Here is a 19,000-nt window from a genome sequence, read left to right on the forward strand (position 1 = left end):
CTCTGGTACACACGGGACTCTGGTACACACGGGACTCTGGTACACACGGGTGTCTTGTACACACGGGTGTCTGGTACACACGGGTGTCTGGTACACACGGTACTCTGGTACACACGGGAGTCTTGTACACACGGGTGTCTGGTACACACGGGACTCTGGTACACACGGGACTCTGGTACACACGGGTGTCTTGTACACACGGGACTCTGGTACACACGGGAGTCTTGTACACACGGGACTCTGGTACAGACGGGTGTCTTGTACACACGGGTGTCTGGTACACACGGGTGTCTGGTACACACGGGACTCTGGTACACACGGGTGTCTGGTACACACGGGACTCTGGTACACACGGGACTCTGGTACACACGGGACTCTGGTACACACGGGTGTCTGGTACACACAGGAGTCTGGTACACACGGGTGTCTTGTACACACGAGACTCTGGTACACACAGGACTCTGGTACACACAGGAGTCTGGTACACACGGGAGTCTGGTACACACGGGTGTCTTGTACACACGGTACTCTGTTACACACGGGACTCTGGTACACACGGGTGTCTTGTACACACGGGTGTCTGGTACACACGGGTGTCTGGTACACACGGTACTCTGGTACACACGGGAGTCTTGTACACACGGGTGTCTGGTACACACGGGACTCTGGTACACACGGGACTCTGGTACACACGGGACTCTGGTACACACGGGTGTCTGGTACACACAGGAGTCTGGTACACACGGGTGTCTTGTACACACGGGACTCTGGTACACACAGGACTCTGGTACACACGGGAGTCTGGTACACACGGGTGTCTTGTACACACGGGACTCTGGTACACACGGGAGTCTTGTACACACGGGACTCTGGTACACACGGGACTCTGGTACACACAGGACTCTGGTACACACGGGTGTCTGGTACACACGGGTGTCTGGTACACACGGTACTCTGGTACACACGGGAGTCTTGTACACACGGGTGTCTGGTACACACGGGACTCTGGTACACACGGGACTCTGGTACACACGGGTGTCTTGTACACACGGGTGTCTGGTACACACAGGACTCTGGTACACACGGGAGTCTTGTACACACGGGTGTCTGGTACACACGGGACTCTGGTACACACGGGACTCTGGTACACACGGGAGTCTGGTACACACGGGTGTGTTGTACACACGGGACTCTGGTACACACAGGAGTCTGGTACACACGGGAGTCTGGTACACTCAGGAGTCTGGTGCACACGGGAGTCTGATACACACGGGAGTCTGGTACACACAGGAGTCTTGTACACACGGGAGTCTGGTACACACAGGACTCTGGTACACACAGGACTCTGGTACACACAGGAGTCTGATACACACAGGAGTCTGGTACACACGGGACTGTGGTACACACGGGAGTCTGGTACGCACAGGAGTCTGGTACGCACAGGACTCTGGTACACACGGGAGTCTTGTACACACGGGACTCTGGTACACACGGGAGTCTGGTACACACGGGAGTCTTGTACACACGGGTGTCTGGTACACACGGGACTCTGGTACACACGGGACTCTGGTACACACGGGAGTCTGGTACACACAGGAGTCTTGTACACACAGGAGTCTGGTACACTCAGGAGTCTGGTGCACACGGGAGTCTGGTACACACGGGAGTCTGGTACACACGGGAGTCTGGTACACACAGGACTCTGGTACACACAGGAGTCTGGTACACACGGGAGTCTGGTACACACGGGTGTCTTGTACACACGGGACTCTGGTACACACGGGAGTCTTGTACACACGGGACTCTGGTACACACGGGAGTCTGGTACACACGGGAGTCTTGTACACACGGGTGTCTGGTACACACGGGACTCTGGTACACACGGGACTCTGGTACACACGGGAGTCTGGTACACACAGGAGTCTTGTACACACAGGAGTCTGGTACACTCGGGAGTCTGGTGCACACGGGAGTCTGGTACACACAGGAGTCTGGTACACACAGGAGTCTGGTACACACAGGAGTCTGGTACACACAGGAGTCTTGTACACACGGGAGTCTGGTACACACAGGACTCTGGTACACACAGGAGTCTGGTACACACGGGAGTCTGGTACACACGGGTGTCTTGTACACACGGGACTCTGGTACACACGGGAGTCTTGTACACACGGGACGAGTCTGGTACACTCAGGAGTCTGGTGCACACGGGAGTCTGGTACACACGGGAGTCTGGTACACACGGGAGTCTGGTACACACGGGACTCTGGTACACACAGGAGTCTGGTACACACGGGAGTCTGGTACACACGGGTGTCTTGTACACACGGGACTCTGGTACACACGGGAGTCTTGTACACACGGGACTCTGGTACACACGGGACTCTGGTACACACGGGTGTCTTGTACACACGGGTGTCTGGTACACACGGGAGTCTGGTACACACGGGTGTCTGGTACACACAGGACTCTGGTACACACGGGAGTCTGGTACACACGGGAGTCTGGTACACACGGGAGTCTTGTACACACGGGTGTCTGGTACACACGGGACTCTGGTACACACGGGACTCTGGTACACACGGGAGTCTTGTACACACGGGAGTCTGGTACACACGGGACTCTGGTACACACGGGAGTCTGGTACACACAGGTGTCTCGTACACACGGGACTCTGGTACACACGGGAGTCTTGTACACACGGGACTCTGGTACACACGGGACTCTGGTACACACGGGTGTCTGGTACACACGGGAGTCTGGTACACACGGGAGTCTTGTACACACGGGAGTCTTGTACACACGGGACTCTGGTACACACGGGAGTCTTGTACACACGGGACTCTGGTACACACGGGACTCTGGTACACACGGGACTCTGGTACACACAGGTGTCTTGTACACACGGGTGTCTGGTACACACGGGTGTCTGGTACACACGGTACTCTGGTACACACGGGAGTCTTGTACACACGGGTGTCTGGTACACACGGGAGTCTGGTACACACGGGTTTCTTGTACACACGGGACTCTGGTACACACGGGAGTCTTGTACACACGGGACTCTGGTACACACAGGACTCTGGTACACACGGGACTCTGGTACACACGGGTGTCTTGTACACACGGGTGTCTGGTACACACGGTACTCTGGTACACACGGGAGTCTTGTACACACGGGTGTCTGGTACACACGGGACTCTGGTACACACGGGACTCTGGTACACACGGGTGTCTTGTACACACGGGTCTCTGGTACACACGGGAGTCTTGTACACACAGGACTCTGGTACACACGGGTGTCTTGTACACACGGGTGTCTGGTACACACGGGTGTCTGGTACACACGGGACTCTGGTACACACGGGAGTCTTGTACACACGGGTGTCTGGTACACACGGGTGTCTGGTACACACGGTACTCTGGTACACACGGGAGTCTTGTACACACGGGTGTCTGGTACACACGGGACTCTGGTACACACGGGACTCTGGTACACACGGGTGTCTTGTACACACGGGACTCTGGTACACACGGGAGTCTTGTACACACGGGACTCTGGTACACACAGGTGTCTTGTACACACGGGTGTCTGGTACACACGGGTGTCTGGTACACACGGGACTCTGGTACACACGGGAGTCTTGTACACACGGGTGTCTGGTACACACGGGACTCTGGTACACACGGCAGTCTGGTACACACGGGAGTCTGGTACACACGGGACTCTGGTACACACGGGACTCTGGTACACACGGGACTCTGGTACACACGGGTGTCTGGTACACACAGGAGTCTGGTACACACGGGTGTCTTGTACACACGGGACTCTGGTACACACAGTACTCTGGTACACACAGGAGTCTGGTACACACGGGAGTCTGGTACACACGGGTTTCTTGTACACACGGGACTCTGGTACACACGGGAGTCTTGTACACACGGGACTCTGGTACACACGGGACTCTGGTACACACGGGACTCTGGTACACACGGGTGTCTTGTACACACGGGTGTCTGGTACACATGGGTGTCTGGTACACACGGTACTCTGGTACACACGGGAGTCTTGTACACACGGGTGTCTGGTACACACGGGACTCTGGTACACACGGGTGTCTTGTACACACGGGAGTCTTATACACACGGGACTCTGGTACACACGGGACTCTGGTACACACGGGTGTCTTGTACACACGGGTGTCTGGTACACACGGGACTCTGGTACACACGGGAGTCTGGTACACACGGGTGTCTGGTACACACGGGACTCTGGTACACACGGGACTCTGGTACACACGGGACTCTGGTACACACGGGTGTCTGGTACACACAGGAGTCTGGTACACACGGGTGTCTTGTACACACGACACTCTGGTACACAGAGGACTCTGGTACACACAGGAGTCTGGTACACACGGGAGTCTTGTACACACGGTACTCTGTTACACACGGGACTCTGGTACACACGGGTGTCTTGTACACACGGGTGTCTGGTACACACGGGTGTCTGGTACACACGGTACTCTGGTACACACGGGAGTCTTGTACACACGGGTGTCTGGTACACACGGGACTCTGGTACACACAGGACTCTGGTACACACGGGACTCTGGTACACACGGGTGTCTGGTACACACAGGAGTCTGGTACACACGGGTGTCTTGTACACACGGGACTCTGGTACACACAGGAGTCTGGTACACACAGGAGTCTGGTACACACGGGAGTCTGGTACACACGGGTGTCTTGTACACACGGGACTCTGGTACACACGGGAGTCTTGTACACACGGGACTCTGGTACACACGGGACTCTGGTACACACGGGACTCTGGTACACACGGGTGTCTGGTACACACGGGTGTCTGGTACACACGGTACTCTGGTACACACGGGAGTCTTGTACACACGGGTGTCTGGTACACACGGGACTCTGGTACACACGGGACTCTGGTACACACGGGACTTTGGTACACACGGGTGTCTTGTACACACGGGTGTCTGGTACACACGGGACTCTGGTACACACAGGAGTCTTGTACACACGGGTGTCTGGTACACACGGGACTCTGGTACACACGGGAGTCTTATACACACGGGAGTCTGATACACACGGGTGTCTTGTACACACGGGACTCTGGTACACACGGGACTCTGGTACACACGGGACTCTGGTACACACAGGAGTCTGGTACACACGGGAGTCTGGTACACACGGGAGTCTGGTACACACGGGAGTCTGGTGCACACGGGAGTCTGATACACACGGGAGTCTGGTACACACGGGAGTCTTGTACACACGGGAGTCTGGTACACACAGGACTCTGGTACACACAGGAGTCTGATACACACAGGAGTCTGGTACACACGGGACTGTGGTACACACGGGAGTCTGGTACACACGGGAGTCTGGTACGCACAGGACTCTGGTACACACGGGAGTCTTGTACACACGGGACTCTGGTACACACGGGAGTCTGGTACACACGGGAGTCTTGTACACACGGGACTCTGGTACACACGGGACTCTGGTACACACGGGAGTCTGGTACACACGGGAGTCTGGTACACACGGGAGTCTTGTACACACGGGAGTCTGGTACACTCAGGAGTCTGGTACACTCAGGAGTCTGGTGCACTCGGGAGTCTGGTGCACACGGGAGTCTGGTACACACAGGAGTCTGGTACACACGGGAGTCTTGTACACACAGGACTCTGGTACACACGGGAGTCTGGTACACACGGGTGTCTTGTACACACGGGACTCTGGTACACACGGGAGTCTTGTACACACGGGACTCTGGTACACACGGGAGTCTGGTACACACGGGAGTCTTGTACACACGGGTGTCTGGTACACACGGGACTCTGGTACACACGGGACTCTGGTACACACGGGACTCTGGTACACACAGGAGTCTTGTACACACAGGAGTCTGGTACACTCGGGAGTCTGGTGCACACGGGAGTCTGGTACACACAGGAGTCTGGTACACACAGGAGTCTTGTACACACGGGAGTCTGGTACACACAGGACTCTGGTACACACAGGAGTCTGGTACACACGGGAGTCTGGTACACACGGGTGTCTTGTACACACGGGACTCTGGTACACACGGGAGTCTTGTACACACGGGACGAGTCTGGTACACTCAGGAGTCTGGTGCACACGGGAGTCTGGTACACACAGGAGTCTGGTACACACAGGAGTCTTGTACACACGGGAGTCTGGTACACACGGGAGTCTGGTACACACAGGACTCTGGTACACACGGGAGTCTGGTACACACGGGTGTCTTGTACACACGGGACTCTGGTACACACGGGAGTCTTGTACACACGGGACTCTGGTACACATGGGACTCTGGTACACACGGGTGTCTTGTACACACGGGTGTCTGGTACACACGGGAGTCTGGTACACACGGGTGTCTGGTACACACAGGACTCTGGTACACACGGGAGTCTGGTACACACGGGAGTCTGGTACACACGGGAGTCTTGTACACACGGGTGTCTGGTACACACGGGACTCTGGTACACACGGGACTCTGGTACACACGGGAGTCTGGTACACACGGGACTCTGGTACACACGGGAGTCTGGTACACACGGGTGTCTCGTACACACGGGACTCTGGTACACACGGGAGTCTTGTACACACGGGACTCTGGTACACACGGGACTCTGGTACACACGGGTGTCTTTTACACACGGGTGTCTGGTACACACGGGTGTCTGGTACACACGGGACTCTGGTACACACAGGACTCTGGTACACACGGGACTCTGGTACACACGGGAGTCTGGTACACACGGGAGTCTGGTACACACGGGTGTCTGGTACACACGGGACTCTGGTACACACGGGAGTCTTGTACACACGGGAGTCTGGTACACTCAGGAGTCTGGTGCACACGGGAGTCTGATACACACGGGAGTCTGGTACACACGGGAGTCTTGTACACACGGGAGTCTGGTACACACGGGAGTCTGGTACACACGGGACTCTGGTACACACAGGAGTCTGGTACACACGGGAGTCTGGTACACACGGGAGTCTTGTACACACGGGAGTCTTGTACACACGGGTGTCTGGTACACACGGGACTCTGGTACACACGGGACTCTGGTACACACGGGACTCTGGTACACACAGGAGTCTTGTACACACAGGAGTCTTGTACACACAGGAGTCTGGTGCACTCGGGAGTCTGGTACACACGGGAGTCTGGTACACACGGGAGTCTGGTACACACGGGAGTCTTGTACACACGGGAGTCTGGTACACTCGGGAGTCTGGTGCACACGGGAGTCTGGTACACACGGGACTCTGGTACACACGGGACTCTGGTACACACAGGAGTCTGGTACACACAGGAGTCTTGTACACACAGGAGTCTGGTACACTCGGGAGTCTGGTACACTCGGGAGTCTGGTACACTCGGGAGTCTGGTACACACAGGAGTCTTGTACACACAGGAGTCTTGTACACACGGGTGTCTGGTACACACAGGATCCTGGTACACACGGGAGTCTGGTACACACGGGTGTCTTGTACACACGGGTGTCTGGTACACACGGGATCCTGGTACACACGGGAGTCTGGTACACACGGGACTCTGGTACACACGGGACTCTGGTACACACGGGAGTCTTGTACACACGGGAGTCTGGTACACTCGGGAGTCTGGTACACTCGGGAGTCTGGTGCACACGGGAGTCTGGTGCACACGGGAGTCTTGTACACACGGGTGTCTGGTACACACGGGATCCTGGCACACACGGGATCCTGGCACACACGGGAGTCTGGTACACACGGGAGTCTTGTACACACGGGAGTCTGGTACACACAGGAGTCTGGTACACTCAGGAGTCTGGTGCACACGGGAGTCTGGTACACACAGGAGTCTTGTACCCACAGGAGTCTGGTACCCACAGGAGTCTTGTACACAGTGGTGTCTGGTACACACAGGAGTCTGGTACACACGGGAGTCTGGTACACGCGGGAGTCTTGTACCCACAGGAGTCTGGTACCCACAGGAGTCTGGTACACACGGGAGTCTTGTACACAGAGGTGTCTGGTACACACAGGAGCCTGGTACACACGGGAGTCTGGTACACACAGGAGTCTGGTACACACAGGAGTCTGGTACACACGGGAGTCTGGTACACACGGGAGTCTGGTACACACAGGAGTCCTGTACACAGAGGAGTCTGGTACACTCAGGAGTCTGGTACACTCAGGAGTCTTGTACACACAGGAGTCTTGTACACACAGGAGTCTGGAAAACACAGGATTCTTGTACACACAGGAGTCTCGTACACACAGGAGTCTCGTACACACAGGAGTCTTGTACACACAGGTGTCTTGTACACACAGGAGTCTTGGAGTTTTGTACACACAGGAGTCTCGTACACACAGGAGTCTTGTACACACAGGAGTCTGGTACACACAGGAGTCTTGTACACACAGGAGTCTGGTACACACAGGAGTCTTGGAGTCTTGTACACACAGGAGTCTGGTACACACAGGAGTCTTGTACACACAGGAGTCTGGTACACACAGGAGTCTAGGAGTCTTGTACACACAGGAGTCTGGTACACACAGGAGTCTGGTACACACAGGAGTCTGGTACACACAGGAGTCTTGTACACAGAGGAGTCTGGTACACTCAGGAGTCTGGTATACACAGGAGTCTTGGAGTCTTGTACACACAGGAGTCTTGTACACACAGCAGTCTTGTACACACAGGAGTCTGGAAAACACATGAGTCTTGTACACACAGCAGTCTTGTACACACAGGAGTCTTGGAGTCTTGTACACATAGGAGTCTCGTACACACAGGTGTCTTGGAGTTTTGTACACACAGGAGTCTCGTACACACAGGAGTCTCATACACACAGGAGTCTCGTACACACTGGAGTCTCGTACACACAGGAGTCTTGTACACACAGGAGTCTTGTACACACAGGAGTCTTGTACACACAGGAGTCTCGTACACACAGGAGTCTTGTACACACAGGAGTCTTGTACACACAGGAGTCTGGTACACACAGGAGTCTTGGAGTCTTGTACACACAGGAGTCTTGTACACACAGGTGTCTTGTACACACGGGAGTCTGGTACACACAGGACTCTGGTACACACAGGAGTCTGGTACACACGGGAGTCTGGTACACACGGGTGTCTTGTACACACGGGACTCTGGTACACACGGGAGTCTTGTACACACGGGACGAGTCTGGTACACTCAGGAGTCTGGTGCACACGGGAGTCTGGTACACACAGGAGTCTGGTACACACAGGAGTCTTGTACACACGGGAGTCTGGTACACACGGGAGTCTGGTACACACAGGACTCTGGTACACACGGGAGTCTGGTACACACGGGTGTCTTGTACACACGGGACTCTGGTACACACGGGAGTCTTGTACACACGGGACTCTGGTACACATGGGACTCTGGTACACACGGGTGTCTTGTACACACGGGTGTCTGGTACACACGGGAGTCTGGTACACACGGGTGTCTGGTACACACAGGACTCTGGTACACACGGGAGTCTGGTACACACGGGAGTCTGGTACACACGGGAGTCTTGTACACACGGGTGTCTGGTACACACGGGACTCTGGTACACACGGGACTCTGGTACACACGGGAGTCTGGTACACACGGGACTCTGGTACACACGGGAGTCTGGTACACACGGGTGTCTCGTACACACGGGACTCTGGTACACACGGGAGTCTTGTACACACGGGACTCTGGTACACACGGGACTCTGGTACACACGGGTGTCTTGTACACACGGGTGTCTGGTACACACGGGTGTCTGGTACACACGGGACTCTGGTACACACAGGACTCTGGTACACACGGGACTCTGGTACACACGGGACTCTGGTACACACGGGAGTCTGGTACACACGGGAGTCTGGTACACACGGGTGTCTGGTACACACGGGACTCTGGTACACACGGGAGTCTTGTACACACGGGAGTCTGGTACACTCAGGAGTCTGGTGCACACGGGAGTCTGATACACACGGGAGTCTGGTACACACAGGAGTCTTGTACACACGGGAGTCTGGTACACACGGGAGTCTGGTACACACGGGACTCTGGTACACACAGGAGTCTGGTACACACGGGAGTCTGGTACACACGGGAGTCTTGTACACACGGGAGTCTTGTACACACGGGTGTCTGGTACACACGGGACTCTGGTACACACAGGAGTCTTGTACACACAGGAGTCTTGTACACACAGGAGTCTGGTACACTCAGGAGTCTGGTGCACACGGGAGTCTGGTACACACGGGAGTCTGGTACACACGGGAGTCTTGTACACACGGGAGTCTGGTACACACGGGAGTCTGGTACACTCGGGAGTCTGGTGCACACGGGAGTCTGGTACACACGGGACTCTGGTACACACGGGACTCTGGTACACACAGGAGTCTGGTACACACAGGAGTCTTGTACACACAGGAGTCTGGTACACTCGGGAGTCTGGTACACTCGGGAGTCTGGTACACTCGGGAGTCTGGTACACTCGGGAGTCTGGTACACTCGGGAGTCTGGTACACACAGGAGTCTTGTACACACAGGAGTCTTGTACACACGGGTGTCTGGTACACACAGGATCCTGGTACACACGGGAGTCTGGTACACACGGGTGTCTTGTACACACGGGTGTCTGGTACACACGGGATCCTGGTACACACGGGAGTCTGGTACACACGGGACTCTGGTACACACGGGACTCTGGTACACACGGGAGTCTTGTACACACGGGAGTCTGGGACACTCGGGAGTCTGGTGCACACGGGAGTCTGGTGCACACTGGAGTCTGGTGCACACGGGAGTCTTGTACACACGGGTGTCTGGTACACACGGGATCCTGGCACACACGGGAGTCTGGTACACACAGGAGTCTTGTACACACGGGAGTCTGGTACACACAGGAGTCTTGTACACAGAGGAGTCTGGTACACTCAGGAGTCTGGTGCACACGGGAGTCTGGTACACACAGGAGTCTTGTACCCACAGGAGTCTGGTACCCACAGGAGTCTTGTACACAGTGGTGTCTGGTACACACAGGAGTCTGGTACACACGGGAGTCTTGTACACACAGGAGTCTGGTACCCACAGGAGTCTGGTACACACGGGAGTCTTGTACACAGAGGTGTCTGGTACACACAGGAGCCTGGTACACACGGGAGTCTGGTACACACAGGAGTCTGGTACACACAGGAGTCTGGTACACACGGGAGTCTGGTACACACGGGAGTCTGGTACACACAGGAGTCCTGTACACAGAGGAGTCTGGTACACTCAGGAGTCTGGTACACTCAGGAGTCTTGTACACACAGGAGTCTTGTACACACAGGAGTCTGGAAAACACAGGATTCTTGTACACACAGGAGTCTCGTACACACAGGAGTCTCGTACACACAGGAGTCTTGTACACACAGGTGTCTTGTACACACAGGAGTCTTGGAGTTTTGTACACACAGGAGTCTCGTACACACAGGAGTCTTGTACACACAGGAGTCTGGTACACACAGGAGTCTTGTACACACAGGAGTCTGGTACACACAGGAGTCTTGGAGTCTTGTACACACAGGAGTCTGGTACACACAGGAGTCTTGTACACACAGGAGTCTGGTACACACAGGAGTCTTGGAGTCTTGTACACACAGGAGTCTTGTACACACAGGAGTCTGGTACACACAGGAGTCTGGTACACACAGGAGTCTGGTACACACAGGAGTCTTGTACACAGAGGAGTCTGGTACACTCAGGAGTCTGGTATACACAGGAGTCTTGGAGTCTTGTACACACAGGAGTCTTGTACACACAGCAGTCTTGTACACACAGGAGTCTGGAAAACACATGAGTCTGGAAAACACATGAGTCTTGTACACACAGCAGTCTTGTACACACAGGAGTCTTGGAGTCTTGTACACATAGGAGTCTCGTACACACAGGTGTCTTGGAGTTTTGTACACACAGGAGTCTCGTACACACAGGAGTCTCATACACACAGGAGTCTCGTACACACTGGAGTCTCGTACACACAGGAGTCTTGTACACACAGGAGTCTTGTACACACAGGAGTCTTGTACACACAGGAGTCTCGTACACACAGGAGTCTTGTACACACAGGAGTCTTGTACACACAGGAGTCTGGTACACACAGGAGTCTTGGAGTCTTGTACACACAGGAGTCTTGTACACACAGGTGTCTTGTACACACAGGAGTCTTGGAGTCTCGTACACACAGGAGTCTCGTACGGAGTCTTGTACACACAGGAGTCTTGTACACACAGGAGTCTTGTACACACAGGTGTCTTGTACACACAGGTGTTAGGCACAGAGGGTTCTTCGGTGTCCCGATGGGCTCCGGACACCATAACTGAGACAGCACCGTCTGCTGCAGAAGTTCATTCCCACAGCTGACACACTGCTGAGCTAGAGGACGTCTGGGAAACTTAGGGAGTCACCTTCGGTGCTAAGAAGCTTAGCTAGGGGCTGCAAGGGAGGGCTTGGTTACCAAAGGCTGATTCCATTATTCGGTGCAATGAGTCATTGAACTACCATCACAGTGTTGCAATTCCTTTTAATATACTGCTTATGAATTTCTTTTGGTTATTTGTATGTGACACATTATGTGCACTAGACCAGGACAGTCATTTTAATAGACACATCAACATATAGAATGTGGATTTCTAGTGTGTGTTCATCTATGATGGAAGGAACTTCCCAATTCACTAACACAAGTAACCCTGTAGTGTCACAGGACTGATCATGTACCAGAACGCACCACCCTCATGTGATGCACAGGTGGCTCGTGGGCTACAGGCCGGCAGAGTTCCTGGTTCCAGTTGGTAAGCCGGATAAGCCGCCCTTTCCCAGAGGATTTACAATTTCTAAAACAGGGACGTAGTTTGCAAAAGTGGAAAAACCATGTCTGAGCTCTTTTACTTTGAGCTCCCAAAACATGTTCAATTTATTCCCAGAAATCTCTGGTAGTCTTCATACTTCTGCTTCGATCAAATCACAGTAAAATCTTTCTACTGAGTTTAATTTATTAACTTCCAATGCTCTACAAATTTTAATCCTGTGCATTAATTTTAATAAAGAGTTCTGTGTTTGCCTTTTCTATTGTAACGGCTTCAGAGATGTATTTTCCTGCTGCTTGCCTTTTGGATCTTACTATTTTGTGGTGTTAACCTCTTTTTAGGTCGAGTGCACAAGCGCTCTGACCTGTTGTAAGTATTGTGGGCCTTTAACCACGCCCACGGCACACCCATCACTATTGCTCATTCATGGGCTTGCCTCTCAAAAATCCTTGGTTTTCATTGGTAAATGCTTTACGTTTGTCCCTCCTTTGGGCGGTTCTGTTACCGCCTTGGACACCAACTGTGTTACATGGATAATTGCACATTTGCTGATACGTTTGACTGAGAGTGAATTTCTTTTTCCTTTTGTTTCTCTCCTTCGCGCTCATGGCGGCCATAGCACTTTGAATTGGCCACTTAGGGCAACTGATTTACTTTTTATTCTCAATTTAAGTGGCAAGAAAAGTCCAGTTAGGAGTTTACAACGCTAATAGCTCTAAGTCCAGCAAACGCGAGACCCGTTGCATTGCAAATGCTTGTTGATTATCCTACTCCTAGTGCACCTTCTTGAAAGGGCAGAGGCGCTGCAGCGACCAGACGCACGCACCCCTTCAGTTTGTACTGTGTTTAGTGATGTTCTCAGCACCAGGAGGCCCCTGGTGGGGAGACGCTGTGCGTTTTCAATCACTGTGCACCTCCAGGCCTCCTCCTAGCTCTGACATCCAGATCCTTGGGTAGTGTGCACTGCTGGGTCATGTTTTCTGAAGTTTGAGCCTGTGCCACTCAGTAGAAAGGTGCCTGTAGGTTCTGCTCATATGTCCATGTCTCCATTTGTCTCACTAGGTGCTCTCCAGGGCACGGTGCCACCAGTGTGCGGTGGTGTCCAGCTCGGGGCAGATGCTGGGAGCCCGGAAGGGTCAGGAGATCGACTCTGCGGACTGTGTGCTGCGCATGAACCAAGCGCCCACCCGGGGCTTCGAGGAGGATGTGGGCAGCAAGAGCACTGTTCGGGTGGTGTCCCACACCAGCGTCCCCATTCTCATCCGGAACGCCACATACTTCTTCCAGCAGGCCCCGGACACCCTGTATGTCATCTGGGGGCCACCGAAGGTACTGAACCACGAAAAGGGGGTGATCTACCGGAGGCTGCTCAAGGTGCAAGAGATGTACCCCAGCACGCAGGTGTACACGCTGACTGAGGCTATGATGGCTCGCTGCGACCAGATCTTCAAAAATGAAACCGGAAAGGACAGGTGAGCCTATCCAGAAAAGATGACCCAACTTCTGACACCGGGAACCAGCCGTGGAAAGCACCATGTGAACGTGACTGCAGGAGAGGAGCTCGTGTGCATGCTGGTGTGCTACTGCACGAGAGGGGCTGGTGTGCTACTGCACGAGAGGGGCTGGTGTACTACTGCACGAGAGGGGCTGGTGTACTACTGCACGAGAGGGGCTGGCGTGCTACTGCACGAGAGGGGCTGGTGTGCAGGCTGGACTGTGTATTACTGAAGAGTACAAAAAGTGATGGGGTGCTTGCATTAATCTCAGTAGCGGGTAATTACTCGGGTACATCCCAGTCCATCGTTCTCTTGCCCACCATGCCACCACAGTTTGGACCCAGCCAGATGCAGAGCAACCTTGGTCCTGTTCTAATAGGAGCAGATGAGCCTGAACTGCTAGACAGGTCCTCACTTAACCAGAGCACAGCCAATGCACTCCACACCAGTCCACTTCATTGTATGCCACTCTACGCAAGTCCAATCTGTGCCACTCCAGTATACAACACTCTACTCCACTATACAACACTCAATGCCAATGCACTCTACACCATCCCCTCTACTCTGTGCCACTCCAGTGTATGCCACTCTATGCAACTCCTATCTCTGCCGCTCCAGTCTACTCTCTGCCACTCCAGTGTATGCCACTCTATGCAAGTCCAATCTGTGCCGCTCCAATATCACAGAGAAGCCCCTGGCCTAAGAAAGCCCCAGCCGCACATAAGCCCCTGCAGGGAATCCCCTGCCCCAGGGAAAGCCCTGCACTAGGGAAGCCTCTGCCCAAGGAAAGCATCTACCACCTACCTCAGAGAAACCCCTGCAGGGAAGCCCCTGCCCCAGGGAAGCCCCTGCACTAGGGAAGCCCCTGCCCCAGGGGAGACCTGCCTCCACAGATCTTGTGGTTTGCTTTGGGGTCTGTGAGGAAGTTAAGACAGTTTAAGTGAAGGAGTCTTGCGTGGGAGAAACATTTGATTTTGTTGCTGAGATAAGTTGGTGCTCAGTCTTTTAGGCACTTACTTCCTAGTCATTTATGTTAAGTGAAGACCAACACTCACTCCACGCGACCAAACATTGTAACACACTCGCTCACTCCACATGACCAAACAGTGTAAAACACTCACTCATTGCACGCTAACAAACATTGTAACCCACTCACTCACCCAAACATTGTAACCTGCTCATTCATTCCACGCAAGTAAACATTGTAACCTGCTCACTCACTCCACACAAGCAAACATTGTAACCTGCTCACTCACTCCACGCAAGAAAACATTGTATTGCAATAGAGGTGTGGATGTGCATGGTGCAAGTGGCATTGCTGAAAAAGTGGTGGAAGCATGCATGTTGGAAGGCGCATCATTGCAAGAGAGGTACAGATATGTGTGATGGGAGGGCATTGTTACAAGAGACATGCAGATGCGTCTGATGGGAGGGACATCATTGCAAGAGAGGTGCAGTTGTGCATCATGGAAGTGGCATTGTTACAAGAGAGGTGCAGATGTGCATGGTGGGAGGGGAATCATTGCAAGAGAGGTGCAGATGTGCATGATGGGAGGGGCATCATTGCAAGAGCTGCAGATGTGCATGGTGGGAGGGGCATCATTGCAAGAGCTGCAGATGTGCATGGTGGGAGGGGCATCATTGCAAGAGCTGCAGATGTGCATGGTGGGAGGGGCATCATTGCAAGAGAGGTGGAGATGTGCATGGTGGGAGGGGCATCATTGCAAGAGGTGCAGATGTGCATGGTGGGAGGGGCATCATTGCAAGAGGTGCAGCGGTGCAGATGTGTATGGTGGGAGGGGCATCATTGCAAGAAGTGCAGATGGGCATGGTGGGAGGGGCATCATTGCAAGAGGTGCAGCGGTGCAGATGTGCATGGTGGGAGGGGCATCATTGCAAGAGTTGCAGATGTGCATGGTGGGAAGAACGTGAATGCTGGCGGATGCACTTCCTTGGTGCGTGTTAAGGGACTGGGGGCCTTTCCATGTTCTATGCTCATTACAGCATTGTGTGGATTATGACGTTATAGTGGCGGGTGCATGTGCAGGGGTGCATTACTTCATTAGAGGGGCGGGGGGTCATGTACTGGAGGCATTATAGCATGCACATGTTTGGGTGGGTTAAGAGATTAGCGGGTGCACATGCTGTGGTTTTATTGTGGCAGGAGATGTTCTGGGGTGCATGTGCAGGTGGTGCATTATTGCATTAGAGGGGTGGTGGAGCATGCTTGTGTGGATTATGGCATTAGAGAAGTGCTTGCCCCTGCTAGGGGTATATTAAGTCATGAGGGGAGGTGTTGTGCTGCGTACGTTACAGCATTTGGTAATTATGGAATTAGAGATGTGGGGTCATATGGCGTGTAGATTATGCCATTAGAGTGGCGCTTGCACATTATGGCATTAGAAAGGTGGGTCATATGGTGTGTAGATTATGCCAGTAGAGTGGCGCTTGCACGTTATCGCATTATAGATGTGGGGTCATATGGTGTGTAGATTACGTCATTAGAGTGGCGCTTGCACGTTATGGCATTAGAGAGGTGGGTCATATGGTTTGTAGATTACGCCATTAGAGTGGCGCTTGCACGTTATGGCATTAGAGAGGTGGGTCATATGGTGTGTAGATTACGCCAGTAGAGTGGCGCTTGCACGTTATGGCATTAGAGAGGTGGGTCATATGGTGTGTAGATTACGCCATTAGAGTGGCGCTTGCACGTTATGGCATTAGAGAGGTGGGTCATATGGTGTGTAGATTACGCCATTAGAGTGGCGCTTGCACGTTATGGCATTAGAGAGGTGGGTCATATGGTGTGTAGATTACGCCATTAGAGTGGCGCTTGCACATTATGGCATTAGAGAGGTGGGTCATATGGCGTGTAGATTATGCCATTAGAGTGGCGCTTGCACGTTATGGCATTAGAGAGGTGGGTCATATGGTGTGTAGATTATGCCAGTAGAGTGGCGCTTGCACGTTATCGCATTATAGATGTGGGGTCATATGGTGTGTAGATTACGTCATTAGAGTGGCGCTTGCACGTTATGGCATTAGAGAGGTGGGTCATATGGTTTGTAGATTACGCCATTAGAGTGGCGCTTGCACGTTATGGCATTAGAGAGGTGGGTCATATGGTGTGTAGATTACGCCATTAGAGTGGCGCTTGCACGTTATGGCATTAGAGAGGTGGGTCATATGGTGTGTAGATTACGCCATTAGAGTGGCGCTTGCACGTTATGGCATTAGAGAGGTGGGTCATATGGTGTGTAGATTACGCCATTAGAGTGGCGCTTGCACATTATGGCATTAGAGAGGTGGGTCATATGGTGTGTAGATTATGCCAGTAGAGTGGCGCTTGCACGTTATCGCATTATAGATGTGGGGTCATATGGTGTGTAGATTACGTCATTAGAGTGGCGCTTGCACATTATGGCATTAGAGAGGTGGGTCATATGGTGTGTAGATTATGCCAGTAGAGTGGCGCTTGCACGTTATCGCATTATAGATGTGGGGTCATATGGTGTGTAGATTATGCCATTAGAGTGGCGCTTGCACGTTATGGCATTAGAGAGGTGGGTCATATGGTTTGTAGATTACGCCATTAGAGTGGCGCTTGCACGTTATGGCATTAGAGAGGTGGGTCATATGGTGTGTAGATTACGCCAGTAGAGTGGCGCTGGCACGTTATGGCATTAGAGAGGTGGGTCATATGGTGTGTAGATTACGCCATTAGAGTGGCGCTTGCACGTTATGGCATTAGAGAGGTGGGTCATATGGTTTGTAGATTACGCCATTAGAGTGGCGCTTGCACGTTATGGCATTAGAGAGGTGGGTCATATGGTGTGTAGATTACGCCAGTAGAGTGGCGCTGGCACGTTATGGCATTAGAGAGGTGGGTCATATGGTGTGTAGATTACGCCATTAGAGTGGCGCTTGCACGTTATGGCATTAGAGAGGTGGGTCATATGGTGTGTAGATTACGCCATTAGAGTGGCGCTTGCACGTTATGGCATTAGAGAGGTGGGTCATATGGTGTGTAGATTACGCCATTAGAGTGGCGCTTGCACGTTATGGCATTAGAGAGGTGGGTCATATGGTGTGTAGATTATGTCATTAGAGTGGCGCTTGCACATTATGGCATTAGAGAGGTGGGTCATATGGTGTGTAGATAACGCCATTAGAGTGGCACTTGCACATTATGGCATCATAGAGGTGGGGTCATATGGTGTGTAGATTATGCCATTAGAGTGGCGCTTGCACGTTATGGCATCAGAGAGGTGGGTCATATAGTGTGTAGATTACGCCAGTAGAGTGGTGCTGGCACGTTATGGCATTAGAGAGGTGGGTCATATGGTGTGTAGATTATGCCAGTAGAGTGGCGCTTGCACGTTATGGCATCAGAGAGGTGGGTCATATAGTGTGTAGATTACGCCATTAGAGTGGCGCTTGCACGTTATGGCATTAGAGAGGTGGGTCATATGGCGTGTAGATTACGCCATTAGAGTGGCGCTTGCACGTTATGGCATTAGAGAGGTGGGTCATATGGCGTGTAGATTACGCCATTAGAGTGGTGCTTGCACGTTATGGCATTAGAG

The 19,000-nt window shown here is 53.1% G+C and overlaps 1 protein-coding gene across 1 annotated transcript in view; it reads left to right on the plus strand.

Annotated features, from left to right (window-relative positions):
- ST6GALNAC4 (ST6 N-acetylgalactosaminide alpha-2,6-sialyltransferase 4) overlaps positions 1–19,000 on the plus strand; it is a 158,913-nt gene that overhangs the window by 102,598 nt on the left and 37,315 nt on the right. Inside the window, exon 4 of the mRNA XM_069236936.1 lies at positions 13,981–14,390. Coding sequence (XP_069093037.1) covers positions 13,981–14,390 — 410 coding nt within the window. The remainder of the gene's footprint in view (positions 1–13,980; positions 14,391–19,000) is intronic.

This window comes from Pleurodeles waltl, chromosome 6 (genome assembly GCF_031143425.1).
Source record: "Pleurodeles waltl isolate 20211129_DDA chromosome 6, aPleWal1.hap1.20221129, whole genome shotgun sequence".
Classification (NCBI taxonomy): Eukaryota; Metazoa; Chordata; class Amphibia; order Caudata; family Salamandridae; genus Pleurodeles; species Pleurodeles waltl.